Source organism: Podarcis gaigeae (genome assembly GCF_964106915.1).
Source record: "Podarcis gaigeae genome assembly, chromosome: 5".
Classification (NCBI taxonomy): domain Eukaryota; kingdom Metazoa; phylum Chordata; class Lepidosauria; order Squamata; family Lacertidae; genus Podarcis; species Podarcis gaigeae.
Genome location: NC_139681.1, coordinates 65,439,826 through 65,462,815, shown reverse-complemented (window position 1 = coordinate 65,462,815; position 22,990 = coordinate 65,439,826). Strand labels below are relative to the sequence as shown.

The 22,990-nt window shown below is 43.4% G+C and overlaps 2 protein-coding genes across 4 annotated transcripts; one reads left to right on the top strand and one right to left on the bottom strand.

The window, feature by feature from the left end:
- Nucleotides 1–299: 299 nt before the first annotated feature.
- Nucleotides 300–9,419, top strand: NEU4 (neuraminidase 4). Of its 3 annotated transcripts, XM_083741893.1 has the most exons (4): nucleotides 349–441; nucleotides 3,246–3,472; nucleotides 6,146–6,401; nucleotides 7,870–9,419. In XM_083741893.1, exons 2-4 carry the CDS (start codon nucleotides 3,272–3,274, stop codon nucleotides 8,919–8,921), a joined length of 1,509 nt encoding a protein of 502 aa, XP_083598019.1. In that variant the 5' UTR covers nucleotides 349–441; nucleotides 3,246–3,271; the 3' UTR covers nucleotides 8,922–9,419. The 3 variants fall into 3 exon arrangements, with proteins under 3 accessions (XP_083598020.1, XP_083598019.1, XP_083598021.1); XM_083741894.1 differs by lacking the exon at nucleotides 3,246–3,472 and having other exon boundaries at nucleotides 300–441; XM_083741895.1 differs by lacking the exons at nucleotides 349–441; nucleotides 3,246–3,472 and adding an exon at nucleotides 3,513–3,557.
- Nucleotides 9,420–12,139: 2,720 nt separating this feature from the next.
- On the bottom strand, nucleotides 12,140–22,343 carry TM4SF19 (transmembrane 4 L six family member 19). Its single transcript, XM_083741985.1, has 6 exons — nucleotides 22,044–22,343; nucleotides 19,843–20,034; nucleotides 18,490–18,570; nucleotides 16,954–17,138; nucleotides 15,226–15,415; nucleotides 12,140–13,729 (listed from the first exon to the last, which is right to left on the bottom strand). Exons 2-5 carry the CDS (start codon nucleotides 20,017–20,019, stop codon nucleotides 15,226–15,228), a joined length of 633 nt encoding a protein of 210 aa, XP_083598111.1. The 5' UTR covers nucleotides 20,020–20,034; nucleotides 22,044–22,343; the 3' UTR covers nucleotides 12,140–13,729.
- Nucleotides 22,344–22,990: the final 647 nt, after the last annotated feature.

Here is a 22,990-nt window from a genome sequence, read left to right as displayed (position 1 = left end):
GATTCTGATTATGGAGATGTGCGGCTAATGAAGTCCACATATACAGACAAGTAGATATGCCCCGTGAGAGTTTCCCAGTTAGTTAAAAAATTAAAATAAAAGGGAAAGTGATGGTCACAGGTATCTGCACATGGACATTGCTGACTGTGTCCTCACTGTGCTCTGACAATGAAGTCTTTGTCCTCCATTTGCTGATTAAGCTGCTGGCTCAGTGCTTCCCCCCCAACCATGGAACAAGTAGCGAGTCCACTGGGTCAGAGGTAGAGGGAAGCTTGAGAGTCAGAACGTGACGAATGAAATAAGCAGTGAAGGAAGCTGCTGAAATTGCATCAATCAGCAAAGCGGAATTTGTAAAGGGCTCATATGAAGACAGATCAACATAAAAAACTTATCAGTGGCTTTGGGGATAAAAGACAACCTACCAAGCAGAAAGGGGGCAAGGTTTGTGGTTTCGTGCTTGTTTTTCTTCTGTAGTCTCCGTAAGTTTCTAGATGTCTCCTTCCTTATTTGGGGCATGCCTAGATGGATTAGGATTTTCTCCCTCCATTCCTTAAACTTGTAATATCTCTTCTTCCAAGAAGGGATTAAGAGGAGATTCTGCAGTGTAGTGTGGGCACTGCTCCCATCTTACCCCTGCCTTTCAGCTGCTATCATCCCCTCCCCAGATTGTGTATCGTGTGACACTCACCCTACTTCCTCTGAGAAATCATAAAATAGTGCAGAGTCCAGTGCTTACCTGGGCCATTCCTGTTTTTTCCGATACTTTGCTCTTTCCTACCAAACCACCATCTGGCATACTGTTCTTGGTGGCCTCCATTCAGCTCCTTTGAAAAAAAGAAAAATCACACAAAGAGCGATACAAATGTTTTGTCTACAGTGTTCAAAAAGCTATCTGTGTGGACTCTGTTCAGGGAAGTTTTTAACGTGTGATTTTACTGTATTTTTGGTTTTTATGGAAGCCGCCCAGAGTGGCTGGGGAGGCCCAGCCAGATGGGCGGGGTATAAATAATAAATTATTATTATTATTATTATTATTATTATTACTCTTTGGTACTATAGTGGGACCTAAACCTTTCTCCTGAAATTTATGGATCCTACAATAATTATGTGTCTGGTTACCATTTTTAAATGAAGTTGTTTTTCACTTATTAATTTCTTGTCACCTTTGTTGTATTATGAGCCCCTGCAGACTTGCCTGTTAATGTGGGCATATCCTGCAACATCTCCTTGATACAATAGTGCATTAGGTAAAGATAAAGGGACCCCTGACCGTTAAATCCAGTCGCGGACAACTTTGGAGTTGCACGCTCATCTCGTTTTACTGGCCTAGGGAGCCAGCGTTTGTCCGCAGACAACTCCGGGGCATGTGGCCAGCATGACTAAGCCACTTCTGGCGAACCAGAGCAGCGCACGGAAACGCCGTTTACCTTCCCGCCGGAGCAGTACCTATTTATCTACTTGCACTTGACGTGCTTTCAAACTGCGAGGTTGGCAGGAGCTGGGACCGAGCAATGGGAGCTCACTCCATCGTGGGGATTCAAACCGCCGACATTCTCATTGGCAAGCCCTAGGCTCTGAGGTTTAGACCACAGCGCCACCCGCTTCCCAGAGTAGTGCATTACTGGTGGGTTTATTCCGCTTTAGTCTAGTTTAGTTAAACATCATTGCCGTCTGGTGGGGCTGTTGCAGAACAAAAGTACAGTAGAAGAAAAATAAACCAGAACATTTTGTAGCAGGAAGTTATGGGATATGCGCTGACTGGAAATAAAGCAGGGTGACCATCCCAAAACATTTGGAGGTGCAAAGAGTGTTAAAATCAGGATTGTGTCTAACCACCCAGAAAGCATCATGAGCACAAATCATCATCAAGGTGCAACAAAAAGGATGTCTGGAGAGGTGCTGTGTCTATTCCTCTTGTGTTATTGTTTCTATTGTGTTTATCTATAGTGATGGGTCCTACATGCCTCTTGCCAATTTAACTCTCTTGGTTAAGTTGCCTGTTTTTGTATTGTGCATGGGAGGCGATGTGGGTTGGGATCCTGGGACATCATCCCGGCATACCGGCCATCACTGCTTGTCAGTTAGTGATTGCCAGGCATGACTAATGTGGAGCTAAGCATCATCAAGAATTGTGGGTGATGGGGTAGAATGGTCAAGGATGAGGTGGGAGCGGCTGCTGGTGAGTCTGCTTTAGATTTTACTAACATTCTGTTTTGGGGGATGGGAAAGCATAGGATTACAACAACTATGTTGTGGTGGCTGGCATAGCAAGACCAGAAGATCACAGTCACAACCACACTGTAGATCAGTGGTGTCCAAACTTTGATGAAGTGAAGGGTCGTGAGGGCCAAACAAAGGGTCAACCAAAGTTGTTGAGCTTTTTCTAGGATTGAGGTTGTTGACCTTTTTTATGATTTTACCCCAAAGTTCTTGAGCTTTTTTAAGGTTGAAGTTCTTGAGCTTTTTTTAGGATTTTACCACAGGGAATAAACTGCCACAGGGGCCAGATTAAACCAACTGGCGGGTTGGATTAGGCCCCTGAAATGGACTTTGGACATGCCTGCTGTAGATTGACAGATTCACCCATCCCTAGTTACACAAAAAAGTCTCTCAGCAATTGATAACATATTAAAAAAATAGACATAAGTAAAAATACATTATAATACGAACATATTCGAATGAAGACACATACAAGTAATAACAAATACAAAAAGCAACACCCCCATAACAGCAGCAGAAAGCTTTGGCAGTACACTAACAGCAAACAACACCATCATAATTCATCCAAAGTCTGGGGAAAATGTACTGAAAAAATGTCAGTGAAGGCACAAGGCAGACCTCACTATTCCACAAAGAGGGTTTATTAAAAGAATTTGACACAGAGCTTATTGGTAGCGCTCTAAAACAGGCCTGCAGCAAGCTCTCTCCAAGGTCAGGGGTGGGGAACCTGTAGCCTCCCAGAAGTTGTTGGACTCCAACTCCCATCATCCCCATTCCAACATGGCTGGCTATCGGAGATTATGGGAGTTGTAGTGCAACAACATGTTAAGAGCCACAAGTTCCCCATCCTTGTCCTCAGCTAAAGGAAGAGATGGAATTAGGCGTCTGGAGGCTTGGGTGCACATTGATTTGCTGTCCTTGAAGACAACACACACCCTTCACTGAGTTCACAGGTTCTTTGCTTACAAAGAATGTCTACTGTGTGGTTTTTAAGTTTTAAGTCTGCTCTCTCTTTGGTATTTTAGGGCTTTCTCTCCTTGCTGCAAGTGCAATGGGCTCTCGCCATTTCCCTGCCCGGACAGTCTTGTTTGAAAGGGAGACGAGCGGAGTGACATACCGAGTGCCAGCGCTACTCCACATCCCTTGCGTTGCAAAGCTGCTGGCTTTTGCCGAAGAGCGGCTCAGCGTTGATGATGCTCATGCCAACTTACTGGTGCTGAGAAGGGGCACTTTCTACAAGAACTTTGTGGACGTAAGACAAAATGAAGCCAGTTTTGCTGACACCGTATGACAGGACTGAAACTTAAGGCATAGAGGAAATTATCTGTGACATCCTTGTGAGTTTCCCACAGGCATCTGGTTGGCCACTTTGAGAAGAGGATGCTGGACTAGATGGGCCATTGGCCTGATCTAGTGGACTCTTCGTTGCTGTTTCTTTGTCACTTCTTTTGTTGTTAGGAATAATACAACTGGTGCCTCTTGATGCTCTGAAACTCACACCTTGTTCAGCCACGCATATAGCAACCATAATTGCCAGGAATGGACCAGAGCAAATTAAATGCTAAATAACAGTTTTTTTCACTCACCATATTTAGATCCTGCTGCAACCAGCTCATCTTGGCTGCACTGAATAGTCATTTTTCTTATGCTTCATGTGGCCTGCAGTAGAGTAGGGTTTGTTCACAGGTGATGGTTGACACTGTGCTCTTCAGATGATAACTTAGGCATAAAATTGCTGTTACAGATGATGGGCAAAGCTTTCTTTACACCCCACCAGGCCCAATGCTTGTCAACAGAGGCAGTGTACATATTCAGCTCCTTATCATTGAATGATTAATACTGAAAGGACCAAAGTTCAAGTTATATGTGGAATCAGCCCTAATGGTTTATGGATACCTTTAAAGATAGAAGTTGCTCTCACTACTGCAACAAAAACATAAGAAGACCAGACCAAAGGCCTGCCTAGTCCAACATTCTGTCCTCACAGTGTCCAACCAGGTGCCTAAGGGAAACCAATAAGCAAGACATTAAAATTGGATATTAAATTGAACTCTACCATCCACTGCACTGCCCACTGATAAACCTCATTTCCATTTCTTGGTCTCAGTCTTTTCATTTGTAATACAGGGATAATATGGATATGTCCTACAGGGTGGTTGTTGCAAGGGTTACTGAACTAATGCCGATAAAATGCTTTGAATACTTAACAGTTTTGTATAAACAGTTCTGTATAACCGTAATCATGTTACCCATCTGCTTTTGGGTATTCTTAATCACTCAAGGGATTAATTGGTGCCAGTAACACTGGTGTAGGTGATTGGCTTAATGTCAAGCACTTTCAAGCTTTTGAGGCATCTAATCATAAGCCTGCATTTTTTATCAAAGCTTCTATATTTTGATCAGGGCCTGTATCTTAAAATGAGCTTAAAGATTTTCAAATGTTTCATGCCAGGCAGAAGACTAAAAAACCTTGGCAAAATGTTTTTCCTCCTAAGACAAGGGGGCCCCCTGATTTATAGCAGAAAACAATTCTCAAAGTCGTAAAAAGGGAATTACAGGCTGCGAGCGAGGACACTGACCTTGCATGTTACAGAAGATAAAAAAAGCAGAGATAAACAAATTAAGGGTTGGTAAATAGTAAAATAACACCATGTGCCTCCCAGTAAAATGAGCCATATCTTCTTCCTAAGGTTAAAAAGGCCAAGAGCAGTGAAAAAGGCAACTGGCTTGGCTGGAGAAGAAGAAGCTTCTTTCTATTTTTATTTTGAGGCTGGAAACTGTTCCTTCCTTTTCACTTTGAGAAGGTTTAATTCTTTTAAAAGGCTACCTATGATAATGTATGAAATATATTAGCTTAAATGTAATTATGCAAAGGATTTAAGAAATGTTAAATTCTTATTTCATAGAGTCATATTGCAATAGGAGACCAGAAGGGCAAATGAGCCCAGCCTCCTGCCAGACAGGAGACGCCATCGAGCACTCCTGATATATAGTTGTCAGGCCTTTTTGTTTAGACACCTTCAAATGAAGGAGATCTTTCAATGTTGATGTGAACTCAAGATCCTTGAAGATAAAAATTTAAGATTAACCATCTGTTTTGGAAGGCAATAGGGCAAGGAGGGCAAGAGGTGAGCTGGTAATTAAGATTCCTTGTTGAGACACATGTAAGATATATTACTACTTATTTGTCATTTATAGATGGAAGAATATATAGCTCTTTGTGTCCCATAAAAGGACAGAAGGAAATGGGTGTATCTTTTGTGATTGGTTCTAGCAAACAGCCAATAGGAATTTCAACCAGGCTGATTGGACAGAGGCAGCCAAAGGAGGAGCAAGGGGGCTGGATTAAGGAAATATAAGTGCTGGCCAGAATGGCAGGAGAGCAGGCCAGAGCTTGGTAACCATATACCACTGTGCCTCTCATTTATTTGTCTGACAAATAAATTACTATTTTAATTTCTCTATTGCTGCGTTGAATATTTCATTCCAGCTAAGCGTTAACCACAAGTAGGCTGCTACACTTTCTTCTCTTTCAAATACTACCTAACACAATGTGATCTTTCCTTTGGAATGAGGAGGGTCCCAGAGAGAGAAGCCTCCAACCTCAAATATGGTCTCCTGATTAAAGCCCACCACAATAACTGAAAATAAATTATCTCAATGAATAGAATGTTTCTGTATGATCAGACAAACACAAGATTGCTGAATCAACACCTTCACACAATTCCTTATTTATCTTTGAGGAGTCTCTTTTCCTTGTTTTTACTGACCAGCTATGAATTAATCTCTTGACCAGATGAGCAAACCTTATGCAATAATGGATTCCTATTTCAAATGAAGTGATTAGTTTTTTTCAGGGGAAGATGCCGGGGGGGGGGAGGGAATGAATTGGCTTCCTAACTCTTTTACCGTTTTTCTTTGCCAGTGGGAAGATATGCAAGCCCTTGAAACAGCAACTCTGGCACATCATCGGTCCATGAACCCTTGCCCTATCTATGATGAGCTTACCGGCATGGTTTTCCTGTTTTTTATTGCTGTGCTGGGCAGAACCCCTGAAGCCTTTCAGATCATCACAGGCCAAAATGCTGCCCGCCTCTGCTATGTGACTAGTTCTGACCAGGGCATCAGCTGGAGCCATGTGACTGACCTCACCCAGCAAGTTATTGGCGTGTCCATTGAAGGTACGAGACACAGGAGCAGTTTACTTACTTACTTAATTACGGTAATTATGAAATGTATATCCCACTCTTGCTCCCAGAGGAATCCACAGTGGCAAACAACAAGCAACAAAACAACAACAATAATAAATCTTTAAAGCATCTTAAAAATAATTTAAATACAGATCCAGGCTGGGAAAGATCTCAACTTAAAAGATCTGTTGAAAGAGAATATGGTCTTCAGCAGGCACTGAAAGGATGACAGCATACTGACCCAGAAAACAAGGACACCCCATTTCCCACCGTGACAATACAGCAGCCATTTGGAGCACCTTGGTCTTGTGCAATTTTGGGCCAAGAACTTGCCCCCCCCCCCAGCACATTTTCTGGGCCCGCAATCTTGCACAGGATTTTGGACCAGGAAAATTGTGCCCTGGATTTGGGCCGCATTGTGCTGGAGGATATGCAACAGAGACAGTGCCTGTCTATTATTCATGGGGAGCAAATTTAGAGGTTGGTGTCAGAATACAAAAGGCCCAATTCCTACATTGTCTGGAATAGACCTCCTGATAAGGTGGTATCTATAGGAAGCTCTCACCTGCAGAGCACAGTGATCAACTAGATATATAAGTGGTGAGACAGTCTTTTATGTTAATAAAGGAGAAGGAATGGAGAAGAGGTGTATTTAATGAGCATTCATTCTGATTCGTTTGTGGGAAGGATGATGTTGCATCAAAGCAAGCAACTCGCCTGACACTTTTTTCATTGTAAAAGCTTTGATCTTTGGGGGAAGTTGGTTTGTTGCACAAGAGCTCCCAACCAACTATAATCATGCTACCCGAATTTGTTGGTTTGTGACTGAATCCCACCCCAAAACAGTGGCAATTTGGGAATGCCCAAAGAGTTTTGTGGCACCTTAAAGAGTAACACATTTATCAATTTATTATAACTTATCCAGAAGTTGATATTAAATCAAACAATGGTTTCTTGTCCCACTAGAGGTGTTCACTGACAGATCAAAGTTTGGATGCGTGTGCTATCCGCTTTGTGTTCTTTTTGCATACCATTAAGCTTTAATTGAAATGTCACAGACTATGTATTTGGAACATCATTGTCATTTGCAACTTTTTTTCTTGACATTTCCTCCTCACTTGTCAAATGAGAATAACATTTCATGCATGTGGTGAAGTGGACTCTGTTATACAAAAACTCCCACCATAATAAATGTGAACTTCATTGCCACTTAGTGGAAGGGCCATAGCTTAGCAGTAGAGCATCTACCTTTCATGCAGAGGGTCCCAGGTTCAATCCCCAGCATCTCTAGGTAGGACTGGGAGAGACTCCCTCTCTGAAAGCCTGGAGACCTGCTGTCAGTCAGCACAGGCAGTCCTGAGCTAGAAGGACCAATGGGTCTGTCTCCGTATAAAGCCGTTTATATTAATGACTCTTTGTTGTCATTGTTCCTGACCCTGTCTTTTTCCTTTTGCTTCAGACTGGGCCACTTTTGCGCTAGGCCCTGGGCACGGCATCCAACTGAAGTCAGGCCGCCTGCTATTGCCAGCCTATGCTTACCACATTGACTGCAAAGAGTGCTTTGGGAAGCTCTGCAAAACCACCCCTCACGCTTTCACCTTCTACAGCGATGACCACGGGCAGAGCTGGCAGTTTGGCGAGTTCATCCCAAACCTGCAGACCGTCGAGTGCCAGATGGTGTCGGTGGATGAGGAGGACGGCAGCAACGTGCTCTATTGCAACGCCAGGAGTCCTCTGGGCTTCCGGGTGCAGGCCCTCAGCACGGATGATGGGGCTGTATTTCACTCAGGCCAGCTGGTGCAGCGGCTTGTGGAGACCCCGCACGGTTGCCATGGCAGCATCATTGGGTTCCAAGCTCCTCTTTACTATTTGCAGCACAACACTTGCATATTCCAGAGAGACACTTGCTCTGATAAAGATGTGGGCTTCCTACCTCAGGGTTGGTCTGATACGAAACACCCACCTAGCCTTGCCTCACCTACCCCTTTTTTCTGCAGCCAGCCTCTGAGCCACCGGCAGCCTCAGGAAACAAGAACTTCTGGTGCCTGTTCTGGTCACATCTCATCAGGTAAAGGACATGCTGATCTAGAAAATGCTAAAGCTGGAAGTATTTCGCAATTGGGCTTTTCTTTCCAAATGCCAACGTGGGTGCTGTATTGCCACCCGACGAGCTCCAGATCCCGAGTCAACCTGGGGATTTACCTCAGCACTTTTCCTAGGGATGCTGACAGCTGGACTGAGCCCTGGGTTATTTACGAAGGCCCCAGCGCCTACTCAGATCTGGCCTACATTGAGCTGCCTTATCCAGGTTTGTCAGTAACTGGGATCCCAGCCATAGCTTTTGCCTGCTTGTATGAGAATGGGGTGCGGTCCCCATATGAGCAAATCTCCTTCAGTATGTTCACGTTGCATGAAGTTCTTCAGAACATTCCTCTCACAACTTCTGCCCCAGGTTTGAAGCAGCCGTCAGGTGGTAGAAAGAGAAAAGGGAAGAGTTGTGTTATTTCTTAAAGATCATGACAGAGGGCCAAACTTAATGTCATACTAAAGATGTCACTAGAAACCATGTCAATTTTTATATTACTAATATCAAGTGCAAAGGCAGATTTTCATAGAGAATGCAGCAAACCAGAAGGAGTAGAGGTTTAATCTTTCCCTCCTGTTGTATTCTGCTAACTGAGTTTATGTTTTGAGAATTTTGTCCCTAGGAGCACCCAGTAGCTGAGGAAGGAGGTGGAAAGAGGGGGAAGAGAGAGGGAGTTAAGAATATGATTGAGAATGTGACTGGAGGTTATCAATAAAGCTCTCTTTGAAAATCATTAGAATATCTTTCTTCTGGTTGAAGGAATAATACAAAACCCCTACAAGTAGGAAAGCATAATGCAAAAGCCCATGGGATTCTTTCCAAAAGAATTATCTCAGATATCTATTCAGTCTCCAGTTCCTATGCTATCACTACTTTGCTTTCAAACAATGGAACACACAAAGTAGAGAAAGTGACCTATTCTCTTAGACCAGCCTTCTGTATTGGCTTTTTGCAGGGGGCGGGGCAGGGGGGGGCAGGGAGAGGGGAATCCCCTATGTGCCAATGGATGCTGATATTAGCTAAAGAGATTTCATTCAGGACTGTGGTATTGAGGCATCTAATGAGGCATCTAATCATAAGCCTGCATTTTTTATCAGAGCTTATATATTTTGATCAGGGCCTGAATCTTAAAATGAGCTTAAAGATTTTCAAATGTTTCATGCCAGGCAGAAGACTAGAGAACCTTGGCAATGTTTTTCCTCCTAAGACAAGGGGGCCCCCTGATTTATAGCAGAAAACAATTCTCAAAGTCATAAAAAGGGAATTACAGGCTGAGAGCGAGGACACTGACCTTGCATGTTACAGAAGATAAAAAAAGCAGAGATAAACAAATTAAGGGTTGGTAAATAGTAAAATAATACCATGTGCCTCCCAGTAAAATGAGCCATATCTTCTTCCTAAGGTTAAAAAGGCCAAGAGCAAATGGAAAAGAAAAGCAACTGGTCTGGCTGGAAGAAAGAGAGCATTTTTGGGAAAGTCTTTTCTAAAGCTGTTTCTTTCTTAAACTGAGATCCTTTTAAGATTTATTTTCCTTTTAAAAGGCTACCTATGATAATGTATGAAATATATTAGCTTAAATGTAATTATGCAAAGGATTTAAGAAATGCTTGATTCTTATTTCATAGAGTCATATTGCAATAGGAGACCAGAGGGGCAAATGAGCCCAGCCTCCTGCCAGACAGGAGACGCCATCGAGCACTCCTGATATATAGTTGTCAGGCCTTTTTGTTTAGAAACCTTCAAATGAAGGAGATCTTTCAATGTTGATGTGAACTCAAGATCCTTGAAGATAAAAATTTAAGATTAACCATCTGTTTTGGAAGGCAATAGGGCAAGGAGGGCAAGAGGTGAGCTGGTAATTAAGATTCCTTGTTGAGACACATGTAAGATATATTACTACTTATTTGTCATTTATAGATGGAAGAATATATAGCTCTTTGTGTCCCATAAAAGGACAGAAGGAAATGGGTGTATCTTTTGTGATTGGTTCTAGCAAACAGCCAATAGGAATTTCAACCAGGCTGATTGGACAGAGGCAGCCAAAGGAGGAGCAAGGGGGGCTGGATTAAGGAAATATAAGTGCTGGCCAGAATGGCAGGAGGCCAGGCCAGAGCTTGGTAACCATATACCACTGTGCCTCTCATTTATTTGTCTGACAAATAAATTATTATTTTAATTTCTCTATTGCTGCGTTGAATATTTCATTCCAGCTAAGCGTTAACCACAAGCAGAGGTGCTACAGTATTAGCTGTATACCCCCTGCCTGGCACTAGCACCTTATGCATAACCCCCCCTTGCAAATTAGATGCAAAGACACATAAATGTCACATCTACTTTAGCCCTGTAGTAAGAGAGTGAAACCTGTCAATTTTCTTAAAGGTCTTCCTGAGCAATCAGGACCTGGCTAGCTTGGGCCTGCCACCTGCTGGCCAATGCCTGACCTGCTGGCCAATGCTTGTCTAGCAGAAAATTCTCCCCTGGGACAATAAAAAGGATGGGTTTCCAAGTCAGGCTCTAGAGCTCCTCCAGATTGCTGCTTTATTGCAGGTGTATTCTGCAACAAACTCTTAACAGTGCATTGGTGGCGGGGTTTTTTTTCCTGCTTTAGTTTGTTGTGCAATGAATGCTTCCCCAAAGCTTCCAGGTTATTGCTGCCTTGGAGGGGCTATAGCACAACCAAAGCAGAACAAAAATAAGCCAGAATATTTGTGGTATAAAAAGCTACAGGATTTCAGCAGGAAGTTACAGGATATGCACTGAATAGAATGAAGCAGCGTGACCACCCCAAAGCATTTGCAGGTACAAAAAAACAGGATCGCATGTGACAGCCTGATAGCATAATGAGCGCAAATCATAATTAATGTGCAATAAAAAGGATGTCTGAAGAGGCCCTTTGACCCAATATTAGGGCATTAGTGGTGGACTTCTTCTGCTTTGCTGATTTCTCCTGCCTTTGGGGGAGGGGCTGTTACCAATTACCCGTTCGTGATATCTCAAAAACCTGTTTACAGTGGTACCTTAGGTTAAGTACTTAATTTGTTCCGGAGGTCCGTTCTAAACCTGAAGCTGTTCTTAACCTGAAGCACCACTTTAGCTAATGGGGCCTCCTCCTGCTGCTGCGCCGCCGGAGCACAATTTCTGTTCTCATCCTGAAGCAAAGTTCTTAACCTGAGGTATTATTTCTGGGTTAGCGGAGTCTGTAACCGGAAGCGTATGTAACCTGAGGTACCACTGTACTATATTAAGCCATCATCTGAAAACTCCCTTTGTTAGTTTCACCACTTTTTATGTGAGAATAACAGTGCCAACATGCTGCTAGGGCTTCCAGGGGTCCAGGATGTGAAATTCTAATTAACAATGTCCCCAACTTGAGGTGAGGCAATAGTGTTACAGTACAGTCAATTCAGGTGTGTAATGATTGTGTCGCAACTGAAGTGAAAAATAAACACTTGAGGGAAGTGAAGGACAATGGGGAAATTATGGAGAATGCAGCTGTCCAGAATGAATGCTATCTGACTTCTCAGGAATAAAAAGAGTGGGTGAATTGTATCAGAACTGAAGAAAAATGGCATCACGGTGGCATCTGGTAGCCCTGAATCCTTTTATAATAAGTATCATTGGCTGAGATCATTTAAAAAATGTATAGAAAAATAGGTATCTTTATTTATTTTCACACAAGTTTTCAGCAGCTTCAATCAGAAAGACCACCTATCATGGTGGCAATTAACACAAAACAATGTCTGAACATAACACAGCTAGGCAATTGTTTTCTGACATGTTTTGAGTGTTATGGAAGAAGAAATACACGTCATCCCACTCAAAATATACTCCCCTCTCTCTTGAAAATAGCAAGTCTCCTGAACCTACTCTTGTAACAGAAGGTAGGCTGCCATATTTCCAAAGATGTAAATCCGAGCAAAGTTGTTAAGCTTATTATTGGGAAAACACAGACATATGGCAGCCCTACAGAAGATATACAAAACACAGACCTGGAAACACAGCTCTCCTGCCCTACCCTTCCCAAGTCATCTTCAGCAACATAATCAGAAAATATTGCAATTCTTTAAAAATTAGCTGTTCATACAGATGTACTGTACATTTGTTTTCCTTAATTTTATACTAATTAAACACCAATCTTAATATGAGTATTTAAAAGTATTGAATGGATTTTTGGGTTGTGCGTCTTGTCAACTGTACACCTTCCCTTCATCCAGGGGTGAGGAACTTATGACCTCTCAGATGCTGCTGGCCTCCAACTTTTATCAGTCCCAGCCAGTCCAGCCAACGGTCCTGGATGTTATCTAGGAACATCTGGAAGTCCATAGGTTCCCCTTCCTGGAGAGTGGGAATGTGTATGGTTGGCAAAGAGAATTCAGGAAGGCAGTTTCCATTTCTGGAGCCCTGCAGGGCCTCAGGGGCCTCTCATGTGAGCAAAACAGATTAGAACTATGTTCTTGATCTTGCTCTGTCTTGTTCCTAGACCATCCTTGCCTTTGCTTGAGAAAATGTACACATTTCTAGCATTTGACTAGCTCTAAACTTTAAAGTCTGACTAAAGCAGCACCAATCCCTTTCTTAGACCAATGTATTAGGTGGCTCTTAGTGGTGCCTCTTTCCACTTGCCAACCAATCCATGACATGGACCTGTGGACTGATGATGCCACGAACTCAAAAATATGTTGCTCATCAGGTTTGGCCTTCTCAGTTGCAGGGCCTGTGGCAAGGGAGACAGAAAGTAGAGCCCCAAAGCCAGAAGACCTGATACAAACTGAACCTGTGTGCAAAAAATCTCTACATTCATGCCTCCTGTGTAGCCATTCCTCCCCCCTTCCCAGAACAACCCAACATGTTTTCTGCCTTGGTTTCATGCCGGCAGGAGTGTTTGAATTTTAGAAATAGCAGGAACACGAAAATGTGTTCATTCAGCATAGGAAAGGAGGACTTGGGTAGATGTTAAGGAAGTATAAATAATTAAATAAATAACACAACAACAGTACTAAATCTCAAAGCACTGAGATCAATAAACCCAGGACGTCATTTTAGATCTGTGACACTGTAAGCATTTCCTTAGTGACAGCAGTTCCAGTCTATATCTCCTGACAGTAGCTGACAATGATGCCCATGGAAGACAATGATATTCCTTGCACTGAAAGGTGGGTGATGGCTCATTACTGTCTGGCAAGCAGCATCTTGAGGCTTCAGGAACAACAGAGGAATCAGAAATGCGCAGAGGCTGCAGCAACGAAAGTTGATGATTGCGGATACAGGTTAATACACATATCTTTGTAATCTCACATACAGAGATTAAGTAAACAAAGTCTGTCATCTTGATCCTAAAGAACTGATGTTGCAAACAATAAAAATGTGGGGGCCAAAGTATCTGAGTATGCTGGTCTGGGTGTTTCACAGAAATCTTCATCAGAGTTTGACTCAGTTTTCTCTCTCTCTCTCTCTCTCTCTCTCTCTCTCTCTCTCTCTCTCTCTCTATATATATATACTCCCAAGCCTATTTAAATTGGTTCAGTAAAATATATAGTGCAAGGGTGATTAATCCTCTAAATGTTGCTGGACTACAACTCTCATCATTCCTGACCATTGGCCATGCTTGCTGGGGCTGATGGGAGTTGAAGTCCATTACCTCTGAAGGGTCACAAGTTCACCTCTCCTGATATAATGTAATTGCAAAAACGAGGGAAACAAACGGAAATGTCATTATTTTCAAAACTGCCCAAGGGCATGCTGTTTTCAGCCGTGAGCTGCCAGAGCTAGAAATAGGAACCAGTGTATTTTGCTCAGGGCTGGGTAAAGATCTGTGTAACTTTTGGACTCCATGTTCTAAAATATTAGGAGCAGACGTTTTATTCTTCTGTCCCAGAATTCTAGATTTCTTTCACGTCTCCTGCCTGCCGCCTTCTTCTCGTTCCATCTTGGGATGTAATCTTTATGGCTACAACTTTAAGACTTCTTTTGTTGTTATTTTTTGGTGCCCTCCCTTGCCCTTCTCACTACTTTGTGTAACATCCTGCCTGTTTAAGAGGTCTGGAGCAATCAAAAGCTTGCTCACTATTTTGTGATATTTTGATTGGCTCTAGCAAAAATATTGCTGAATTTTGGGTTTTAGCATTCATCTTATGGTCCCACACAACTTCCTTTCCCCTCTTCTACTATTGCTGACTCTCCCTACTTACTCCCCAACTGCACGTGTGTGTGTGTGTGTGTGTGTACGTACACACACACACACACACACACACACACACACACACACACACACACACAGCAGCTTTCCAAGCATCCACAAAGCTATTTGGTCTCTACCTACTGCTGAAACCACCATCAGAACCCTGCTCTATCCCTTTTAATATTTCTAGACTAGAGTACAAAACAGACTGGCAGCAGCAGCTGCATGATGCAATATGAGCCTAGTGATCTGTATCTTCGTTGCATGTCTGACTTTTATTGCTGCCTTTTTGGTAATGTGGCAATATGGAAGCTTTCTCTATTGGTCAACCAGCATTCATATTATGTTATTCCCCTTCCCACTATCACAAAGTAAACTACTCTGACCAACTGCTACCCTTCTTATTAGGTATCTGCGTTGACAAAGGTAGAAGGAATGTTAGCAACCATCACTTGCTTCAATCTTCCCCTGTTGGTGTGTGGATGCAGGCGGAGGGACCATTCACAGGCCAACAACAACAAAGTTACAAAATTTTAGTGGATTCCTGTTACCTATTTCTTTTCACATAAGCCACAGAAACATCCAAAAAAGCCATTGATGATCTGGAGAACAGCAAGGACCATTTCCACTGTGCTGATGATTAAGAGAGCCGAGAAGAAATAGACATTCCAGCTCACAATATTACGTGGCTCGATGCACACTTTGTTCCAAAGGGGAGGATCATACAAATAATTCCGAGTCCTTAAAGGAACAGATTTTGAATGAGAAAGTTGTAAGTGAAGATACATTATAAACGAAGGATAAGGGAAAGCTGTTCAATCAGGAGATGATATTTTTGTACATTTTAAAATAATAATCATTTATTACTCATACCCCACCCATCTGACTGGGTTGCCCCAGCCACTCTGGGAGGCTTCCAACAGAATATTAGATAAAGATTTCTGGATTTACTGGGTTACTGAGTATGCTGTCCTGTGCACCATTTTTCCTTGAACGGTTTTACATTTACAATATAATATTAAATATTGTCTTCCCTGGTTGCATTGTCTCAAGATGAAAGACATGTGGTTGCCCTTCCAACACCAACACTGTAGAAGTTAGTAGCAGTAATAGTAATTCACTGGACAGAAGACCCCTCTGCCTTAGGATTCCTTGCACTTGCAAGTGTTGCTGCTTTGTTGACATCCCGGTTCTACTGACATTCCACTATGATAGCGTTCCTCAACAAGTGATCCATGCCTGCTGAGACTCCTTCACTTTTTTCCTCCCAGCAACGTTATCCCTACATATTCTTTGGTGCTTGTTGCTATTGCCAGTGCCCCCAGTCCAGTTTCTCTGTGTGTGTTTTGATGCACAGGACAGGAAAATATTCCCCTGGGAAATAGCTCAAGCTAGCCTCACAATTTAATTGAGCAATGCAAATACAGTCTCCTGAGCTGTATGAGCCACGTTTAATGGGAGTCAGTAACAGAGAACTTGTTTGGAAACACTGACACCGTCTATATAATTGTTCTGTCTTCAGGACCAACAATATACAGAAAGCCATATGCCCTTTCAGACATCCTTTTTATTGTGCATTCATGATTCTTTGTGCTCATGATGGTACAGTAGTAGTTCCGCTTACGTAACCCTCTGGTTATGTAAACTTTGGGATACGTAAGCGGCAAACCCGGAAGTATTTTACCAGGTTTCGCCACATGCGCATGCGCAGAAGTGGTCCTCCAGTGGCGGAAACCTTGGGATCCAGCCGGACCTCCGGAACAGATCCCGTCCACAACCAGAGGTACCACTCTATTGGGGCACTTATATGTGATCCCACTTTCAATACTGTTTGTTCCTGCAAAAGCTTCAGGGCAGACATACTGTATCTTCCTGCTTAATTTCTGCAACTTTTCGTACCACAACTGTTCCAGGGATGGTGGTAGTCTTGCTTTTGTTACACTATAGCATAAGAGGGGTCCCCTGGACAGCAATATTGCAGTATCACTCAGGAAGCATTACAGAAGAATTAATAAAGTGGAATGATGTTTGGGCAGTGCAGCATCCATTCAGACCTATACTGCATCAATTAGACGCTGCAGAATACACCTGGCAAAAACCCCACCTCTCTGGAGGGGCCTATCATCAAGTCATTGCTTGCGGCTCATTTTTTTGGCCATGACTCTGAACTCAATGGAGAACGCGTCTCAGTTTTCACCACTAAGCAAAAACAGCTCTCAACACAGGTTAATAGGCATTGCTCTTCCATAAAATGACCCATGACCTCCAGGTTTCTTTACCTGATGTTTGAGGACTGACTGTGTGTTTGAAGGAATGGATAATCCCACTGAGTCATCTGCGTCCCATTGTGGGTGGTGGAGCTATAAAAGCAGAGAGGTCCCTCTGTCAAGCCCACACCAGACAAAACAAAGCAAGCAGCTGATCCCAGCAAGGCCAGTCCTGATAATACAATGGAGAGAAACATCTGTGGGCAAAAGAGGCATAGAAATTAAGGGCACTTCCAGATGACCTGATAACTGAGCATTGATCCTGACCTGTTTGCAAGGAGATGAGATGGTGATGGCTATTTAATGAGCGCTTACTCCGTTTTGTGTTCCAGTGCAGTTTCCTGTCACTTTCCTTATCATGAGAAGTTTGATGTTTTGAGGAAGTGGGATTATTGCTCAAGACCTCCCAGTCATTGATAATTGTGTAACCTGAATTTGTTGGTACGTGACCGAATCCCACCCGAAGATATTGACAGCCTGGAAGTGGCCTAATTCCAGTTATGCAAGACCCCTTCAACTGTACTACTGAACCTCAGTAATTATGAGCAATGGGAAGGGAGATTGGTTCTAAAGGGCTTTATGAAAATGACCTGAGTAGTTATGGTAACTTCTGATTGCTATACTACAGGCACCAGGCTCCAGCAACAGGCCGCAAGGCTCCTGGATGGGGGAATGCACCCTCCAATTTTGGATTAGAGTGGGGCATGACAACGTCCTTGACCTTGGCAGTGACTAATGGAGTCAGGTGGAAAAGTGTAGTGTCTGGTCCATTAGGACAAATGGGACTTCACCATTAACCTCTTTCATCCAGCCCCCATCTGCCTGCCTTCATGTTGACAACCAGCCTAGGGCTGGCACTGCTTGTCCACTTCCTTCTCCTTGGTCTTAAGTCATATCAGGACCATACTCTCAAAGCACTGCAATATTCCTTTAACAGTCTCCCAAACAGTGTTTTTTTCTTTAAAAAAATGTTTAGGGGTACTCTCATTTTCCTACTCATATTGAAATACTGCTCCTCAATGATTCACAAAATATTTAGAGGTATGCGTACCCCTGTGTCCCCCCCCCCAGAAAAAAGCACTGCTCCCAAATAATCCTTGTACAGTGGTACTTTGGGTTACAAACGCTTCAGGTTACAGACTCCACTAACCCGGAAATAGTACCTTGGGTTAAGAACTTTACTTCAGGATGAGAACAGAAATCGCACGGCGGGGGCCGGGGGACGCCCCATTAGCTAAAGTGGTACCTCAGGTTAAGAACAGTTTCAGGTTGAGAACAGACCTCCGGAACAAATTAAGTTCTTAACCAAAGGTACCACTGTAGTCTATTAAGGGCACTGGGAGTCATTGGGAGACCCCCATTCCCCTCACCGAGCCACAATTTTCAGAGTTCCCTGGAAAGAGGCATTGATTGTGAAGCCACTCTATGAAAATGCTGAACCGTGTACAGTATCAAACTGGAACTTTGTCAAGAATCTTGACTGTTAAGCCCTGCCATTAAAGCTGAGGGCCTTTCATCAGCGGAACAAATGAGCTACCACCCTCATACCTTTTGGCAAGTTCCCCAAGTGCAGGAGGCGTTCTTTCCCCTGAATCCAATAACTGTGATCTGAACTGCGGCTGGGAAGACCTGTGGAAGACAGAAGTGATTCAGAATGAACACCCTTCTCTGCTAAGCGGGGGGCGCGCGCGTCAATTTCATTCTGTTTGAATCTTAATGAGAAACTACCTCATTTGCACTTCTTCAACCAATACACAAATTGAAACTTATTGGGGTGGGATTCGGTTAACAAATTTCGCTAGCTCTGGGTAGCCCAGCAGCAGCATGGCCGCAGGTGGAGTCCTGTAGTTGCGATCTTCAGTCTGGGAATCTGTGTGTTTGCTCATTCATACTAAGCCAAGCAAAGCAGGTCAGAGGGGCTTGCAGGAACCCTGGAATGTAGCTCACTGCAGAACATAGCAGACATATACATATTTTTAAAAAAAGCATGTGCAGCAGATCACTGGAAGAGAAGAGCCAACCAGAGAATGCAAATCAAATGAAACCACACTCATGGCAGCTACTCTCTCTCTCTCTCTCTCTCTCTCTCTCTCTCTCTCTCTCTCATGCAAAACAAACATGGAGTAGCATGTCACACAGAAGAAGCAGGCACAGCACCCTTTCAATGCACATGGGTTAAACGGCTATAGCTCAGCCATCCTTTTTGAGAATTTTCAGAAATCTGGGGAAGAATCCAATTAACTTGTTCTGCCAACAAAAGGATGTATGGCTGTGGAACATCCCTCCCTCTCCACAATGCGTGCCCTGTGTCCTCCAAATCTGCTCCAGAGGGTTGGTGGGACCCCTAGGACAGATTTAGGGGTCCCATGGGGGAAAGGGGGGTGGGATGCTCCGTTACACAAGCATATATCCTTGCACTGGTGGTAGCACTACATTGGATACAACCCTGGTCAATTTATACAAGATATAAGATACTGCATGCCAAACTGCCATTGGATTGGACAAATTTTCTTCAGAGTATCATGAATGGAATTTTCAGGCAAAACTGAGAGCCAGTGTGGTGTAGTGGTCAAGAGCAGTAGACTCATAATCTCCGCTCCTCACATGTAGCTGCTGGGTGACCTTGGGCCAGTCACACTTCTCTGAAGTCTCACAGAGTGTTTGTTGTGGGGGAGGAAGGGAAAGGAGAATGTTAGCCGCTTTGAGACTCCTTCGGGTAGTAATAAAGTGGGATATCAAATCCAAACTCTTCTTCAGTATATCCTTGCTCTGCATGTACCCTGCCCACCTCCAATGACAAAACCTTGTTTGGTTATAAACAACAAAACAGAAGACAGAAGACAAAAAGAGCAGGCCTTACGGTTTCCTACGCAGATTCTTGACAGAAAAATATCCACTTACCAATAAGCCTCCTCCCCACACTCCGGGCATCAGCATAGCTTTCTTTGTGATGTGACCCATCTGTAGATAACGCCATTCCCAACTGGGAAAGAGCAGGAGAGTGTTGGCAACAACAGAAAGCAGCCCCAGGGTCAAGAGGCTTGGCCCCAGGATCCTAGCACACGTCCCCACACACATTGTCAGCAGAGAGCCCTGCAAAGATGAAGAAAAGAGTCACAGACCGTGTAAACATTTCTGTTTACTCTGGCTTTAGAGCATTTTGTTTGAGTACACGTGATCCACAATCCATATGTGTCCTGTAGTTTCTTGAGAAATACTGCCAATTGATGTGTTTTCCCTCAAACCAGTGAAGGACACCTTTGAAATAAATTTCATTGCCAGTTTGCACATGGAGTGAGGCACGCCATCTTGTCCTTTGCCAGACTGCCCCAGCCCCAATGGTCTGCACTGGCTGTTAAAGGGTCATGTACAGATTAGTCAGAGACACAAGACACACAGAATACAGATAACTACACCTGAAAATTCGTTAAAAGCAGACCAGGAATGTGTCCATAAGGTATTTTGCCACCCCCCCACCCTGTCAACAGGGCAAAGGGAGGGAGAGTTAAATGGGATGGTTTGCAAATTTCCTAATGTGAAAGCATCTTTTCCTCTACTTGCAGTGGTTGGGCTGTAAGTGACATTGTTTAAGCCGTCAAAAATGGCACTGCCCTTGCATAAGAGGGAGGTTTGCAGATGTCTAAAAATATCTTTAAAGCCTATGTGGTGTGGGGGCGGAGACTCTTCAAAACAGCTCAATAAGCAGAGTATACTGAGTGGTCAGGGCATGGAATGCTAACTGGTAGTTGGGGAGATGGGGCAGAGGAATGGAATGGAGTATCCTGAGCAAGAACATTTCACACCACATTTTCTAGCAGGTCCCACCCATTTATTTTAAGGCTAGATGTGCCTCGGACAGCCAGACTAGTGACAACTCTGCAATGTTAGTTTCCTACCCAAAATACCCTGACCCTCTCCTGACTGTCTTTCCCATTACCTGGGCATGCAGTAACATGTCATTGACACATGAATGGCACAATTTAAATGGATTTATACTGGACCATCTAGTCATCACTCTACTTTATCGGTTGTTCAGTGATGTTTCCCCAGTGCTTCTGCAGCTCAGTTGATTAGAGCGTGGTGCCAATAACACCAAGGTCCCAGGTTTGATTCCTGAATGGAGCAGCTGCATATTCCTGGGGTTTGGATTAGATGGTTGCTCAGGGTACCTTCCAACTCTGCAATTCTATGACTATTGCATCCAAACTTTAACTTTGCTCAGTCCATCGTCCATGCCCCTGCCATCCCCGCTTCCCTTCCCCGCAGCAGTAAGTCAAACTGCAATGCCAGGCCACCAAACTTCCATTTGCACACTTTTAAAAACTATGTTTGGGTTATGACTGGTGTGTTAAACCAACACACACACCAAGTTTATAATTAATTTTATCTAGTTTTATTTGTTTATTTCATAAAATTTATAAACCGCTTGTTTGCAGGAAACCTCAATGGGTTAACAAAAAGATTAGAGAAAAAGATAATTTTATCTCTGTTCTGTTGCCTTCTTGCACACCAGTTAGAGACTATGGGTTGCCATATGTCCTCTTTATCCAGGACAGGTCATTTCATGAGAGTCATCATAGCAATCCATAGTTAAAAGTAGAGGTCGGCAAATGTGTCCTCTTTTTTGCTCTCTAAAATACGGCAACCCTACAAGTAGTATATAAATGAAATAATAATAAACTAACAACACTGTGCTTCCATCTAGATAGCCACATACTATTGTAAATGGGTCACTGAGATATCACAAAAGGGTAGTAGACATCAGAGTTTGTTTGTTTTTTAATAACTGGATTTCCCCTAGAAATGGTAAATCTTGATTAAATGGGGGCAGGGAGGAGGGAATATGGGTTGCCATTTTATGATGATGACAATGTTGTGTGTGCAGTGCAGAAACATGAATGCATGAGGAGTACTGATCTATTATATAGCTAGGAAGAAGCAGCACCTGTTTCAGTTTATAGTCTAGAAATGTCCTGAATCCATCTCAGCTGGGAAATGGAAAGTGAATTCCAGTTTCAGGTTCCTCGACTCTTCTGCCACCACAGCAAACCCACCATCATCTGGTCCTTACAGAATTAATTCTTCCCAGGTCTTTCACTTACCTTTGAGAAACAGAAAGCACTGATGCAGATCCAAGGAACTGGTGGTATCAAAGTTGCGCTCAGCTCCAAAGGTTGTTGCCGTTGTTGCAATAATCCACACGAGAGGTTTCTCTGGAAAGGGCACCAACAGCTGGCAACTATTTATAATCTTCTGGCGACTGAAACCTGGGCAGGCCCCAACTTATTTTCTCCCTAGATGGTCAGACCTGGATCTAACTAGTTTTTCTTTAATCACACCAGTCACATGAACCCTTCTTCCCATGATGGGCAAGTCCAACAGCTCCGTAAAGTTCTAAAGGAAAAAATTGCCCATAGAGGGAAATGACAAATGAGTGATTAGAAGAAAACTGTTTCTGTGAGGAAGTAGGCTTAAGGGCGGCAGTTGTACATGAAGCAAGCTTGCAACATGCTCAAACAAAACAATGCTAGAGGGACAGTGGTGCTGCTCTGTTGCAACAAAAACAATAAAAGGGTCTCTCCAGGTGGTTGTTTATTGTGCATGCAGTCCACATGGCATCAGCAGCATGAAAATGCTCGCTTATTTTGCCCGCCACCACCAAGAGACGCAGATTTGCACTGGGAGGTGGGTCCAATCATGTTAAAAACAACAGCGGTTGCTACATCCTTGACCACCAGGGATGGGCTATCAGTGGGTCACATGGCATAGGAGGTGCCCAATAGAAGCTGACTACCTGCCTGGTAGGTGAAATTGCCACTAATGCCCCAGCCAAAGCTGCCTTTCTTCACACTGCAATTAACAAGAATGCACATATGTTATAGAATGGAAGCTTGTACAAGCACATACAGTGGAAGAAGAAGAAGAAGAAGAAGAGGAGTAGTTTGGATTTGATATCCCGCTTTATCACTACCAGAAGGAGTCTCAAAGCGGCTAACATTCTCCTTTCCCTTCCTCCCCCACAACAAACACTCTGTGAAGTGAGTGGGGC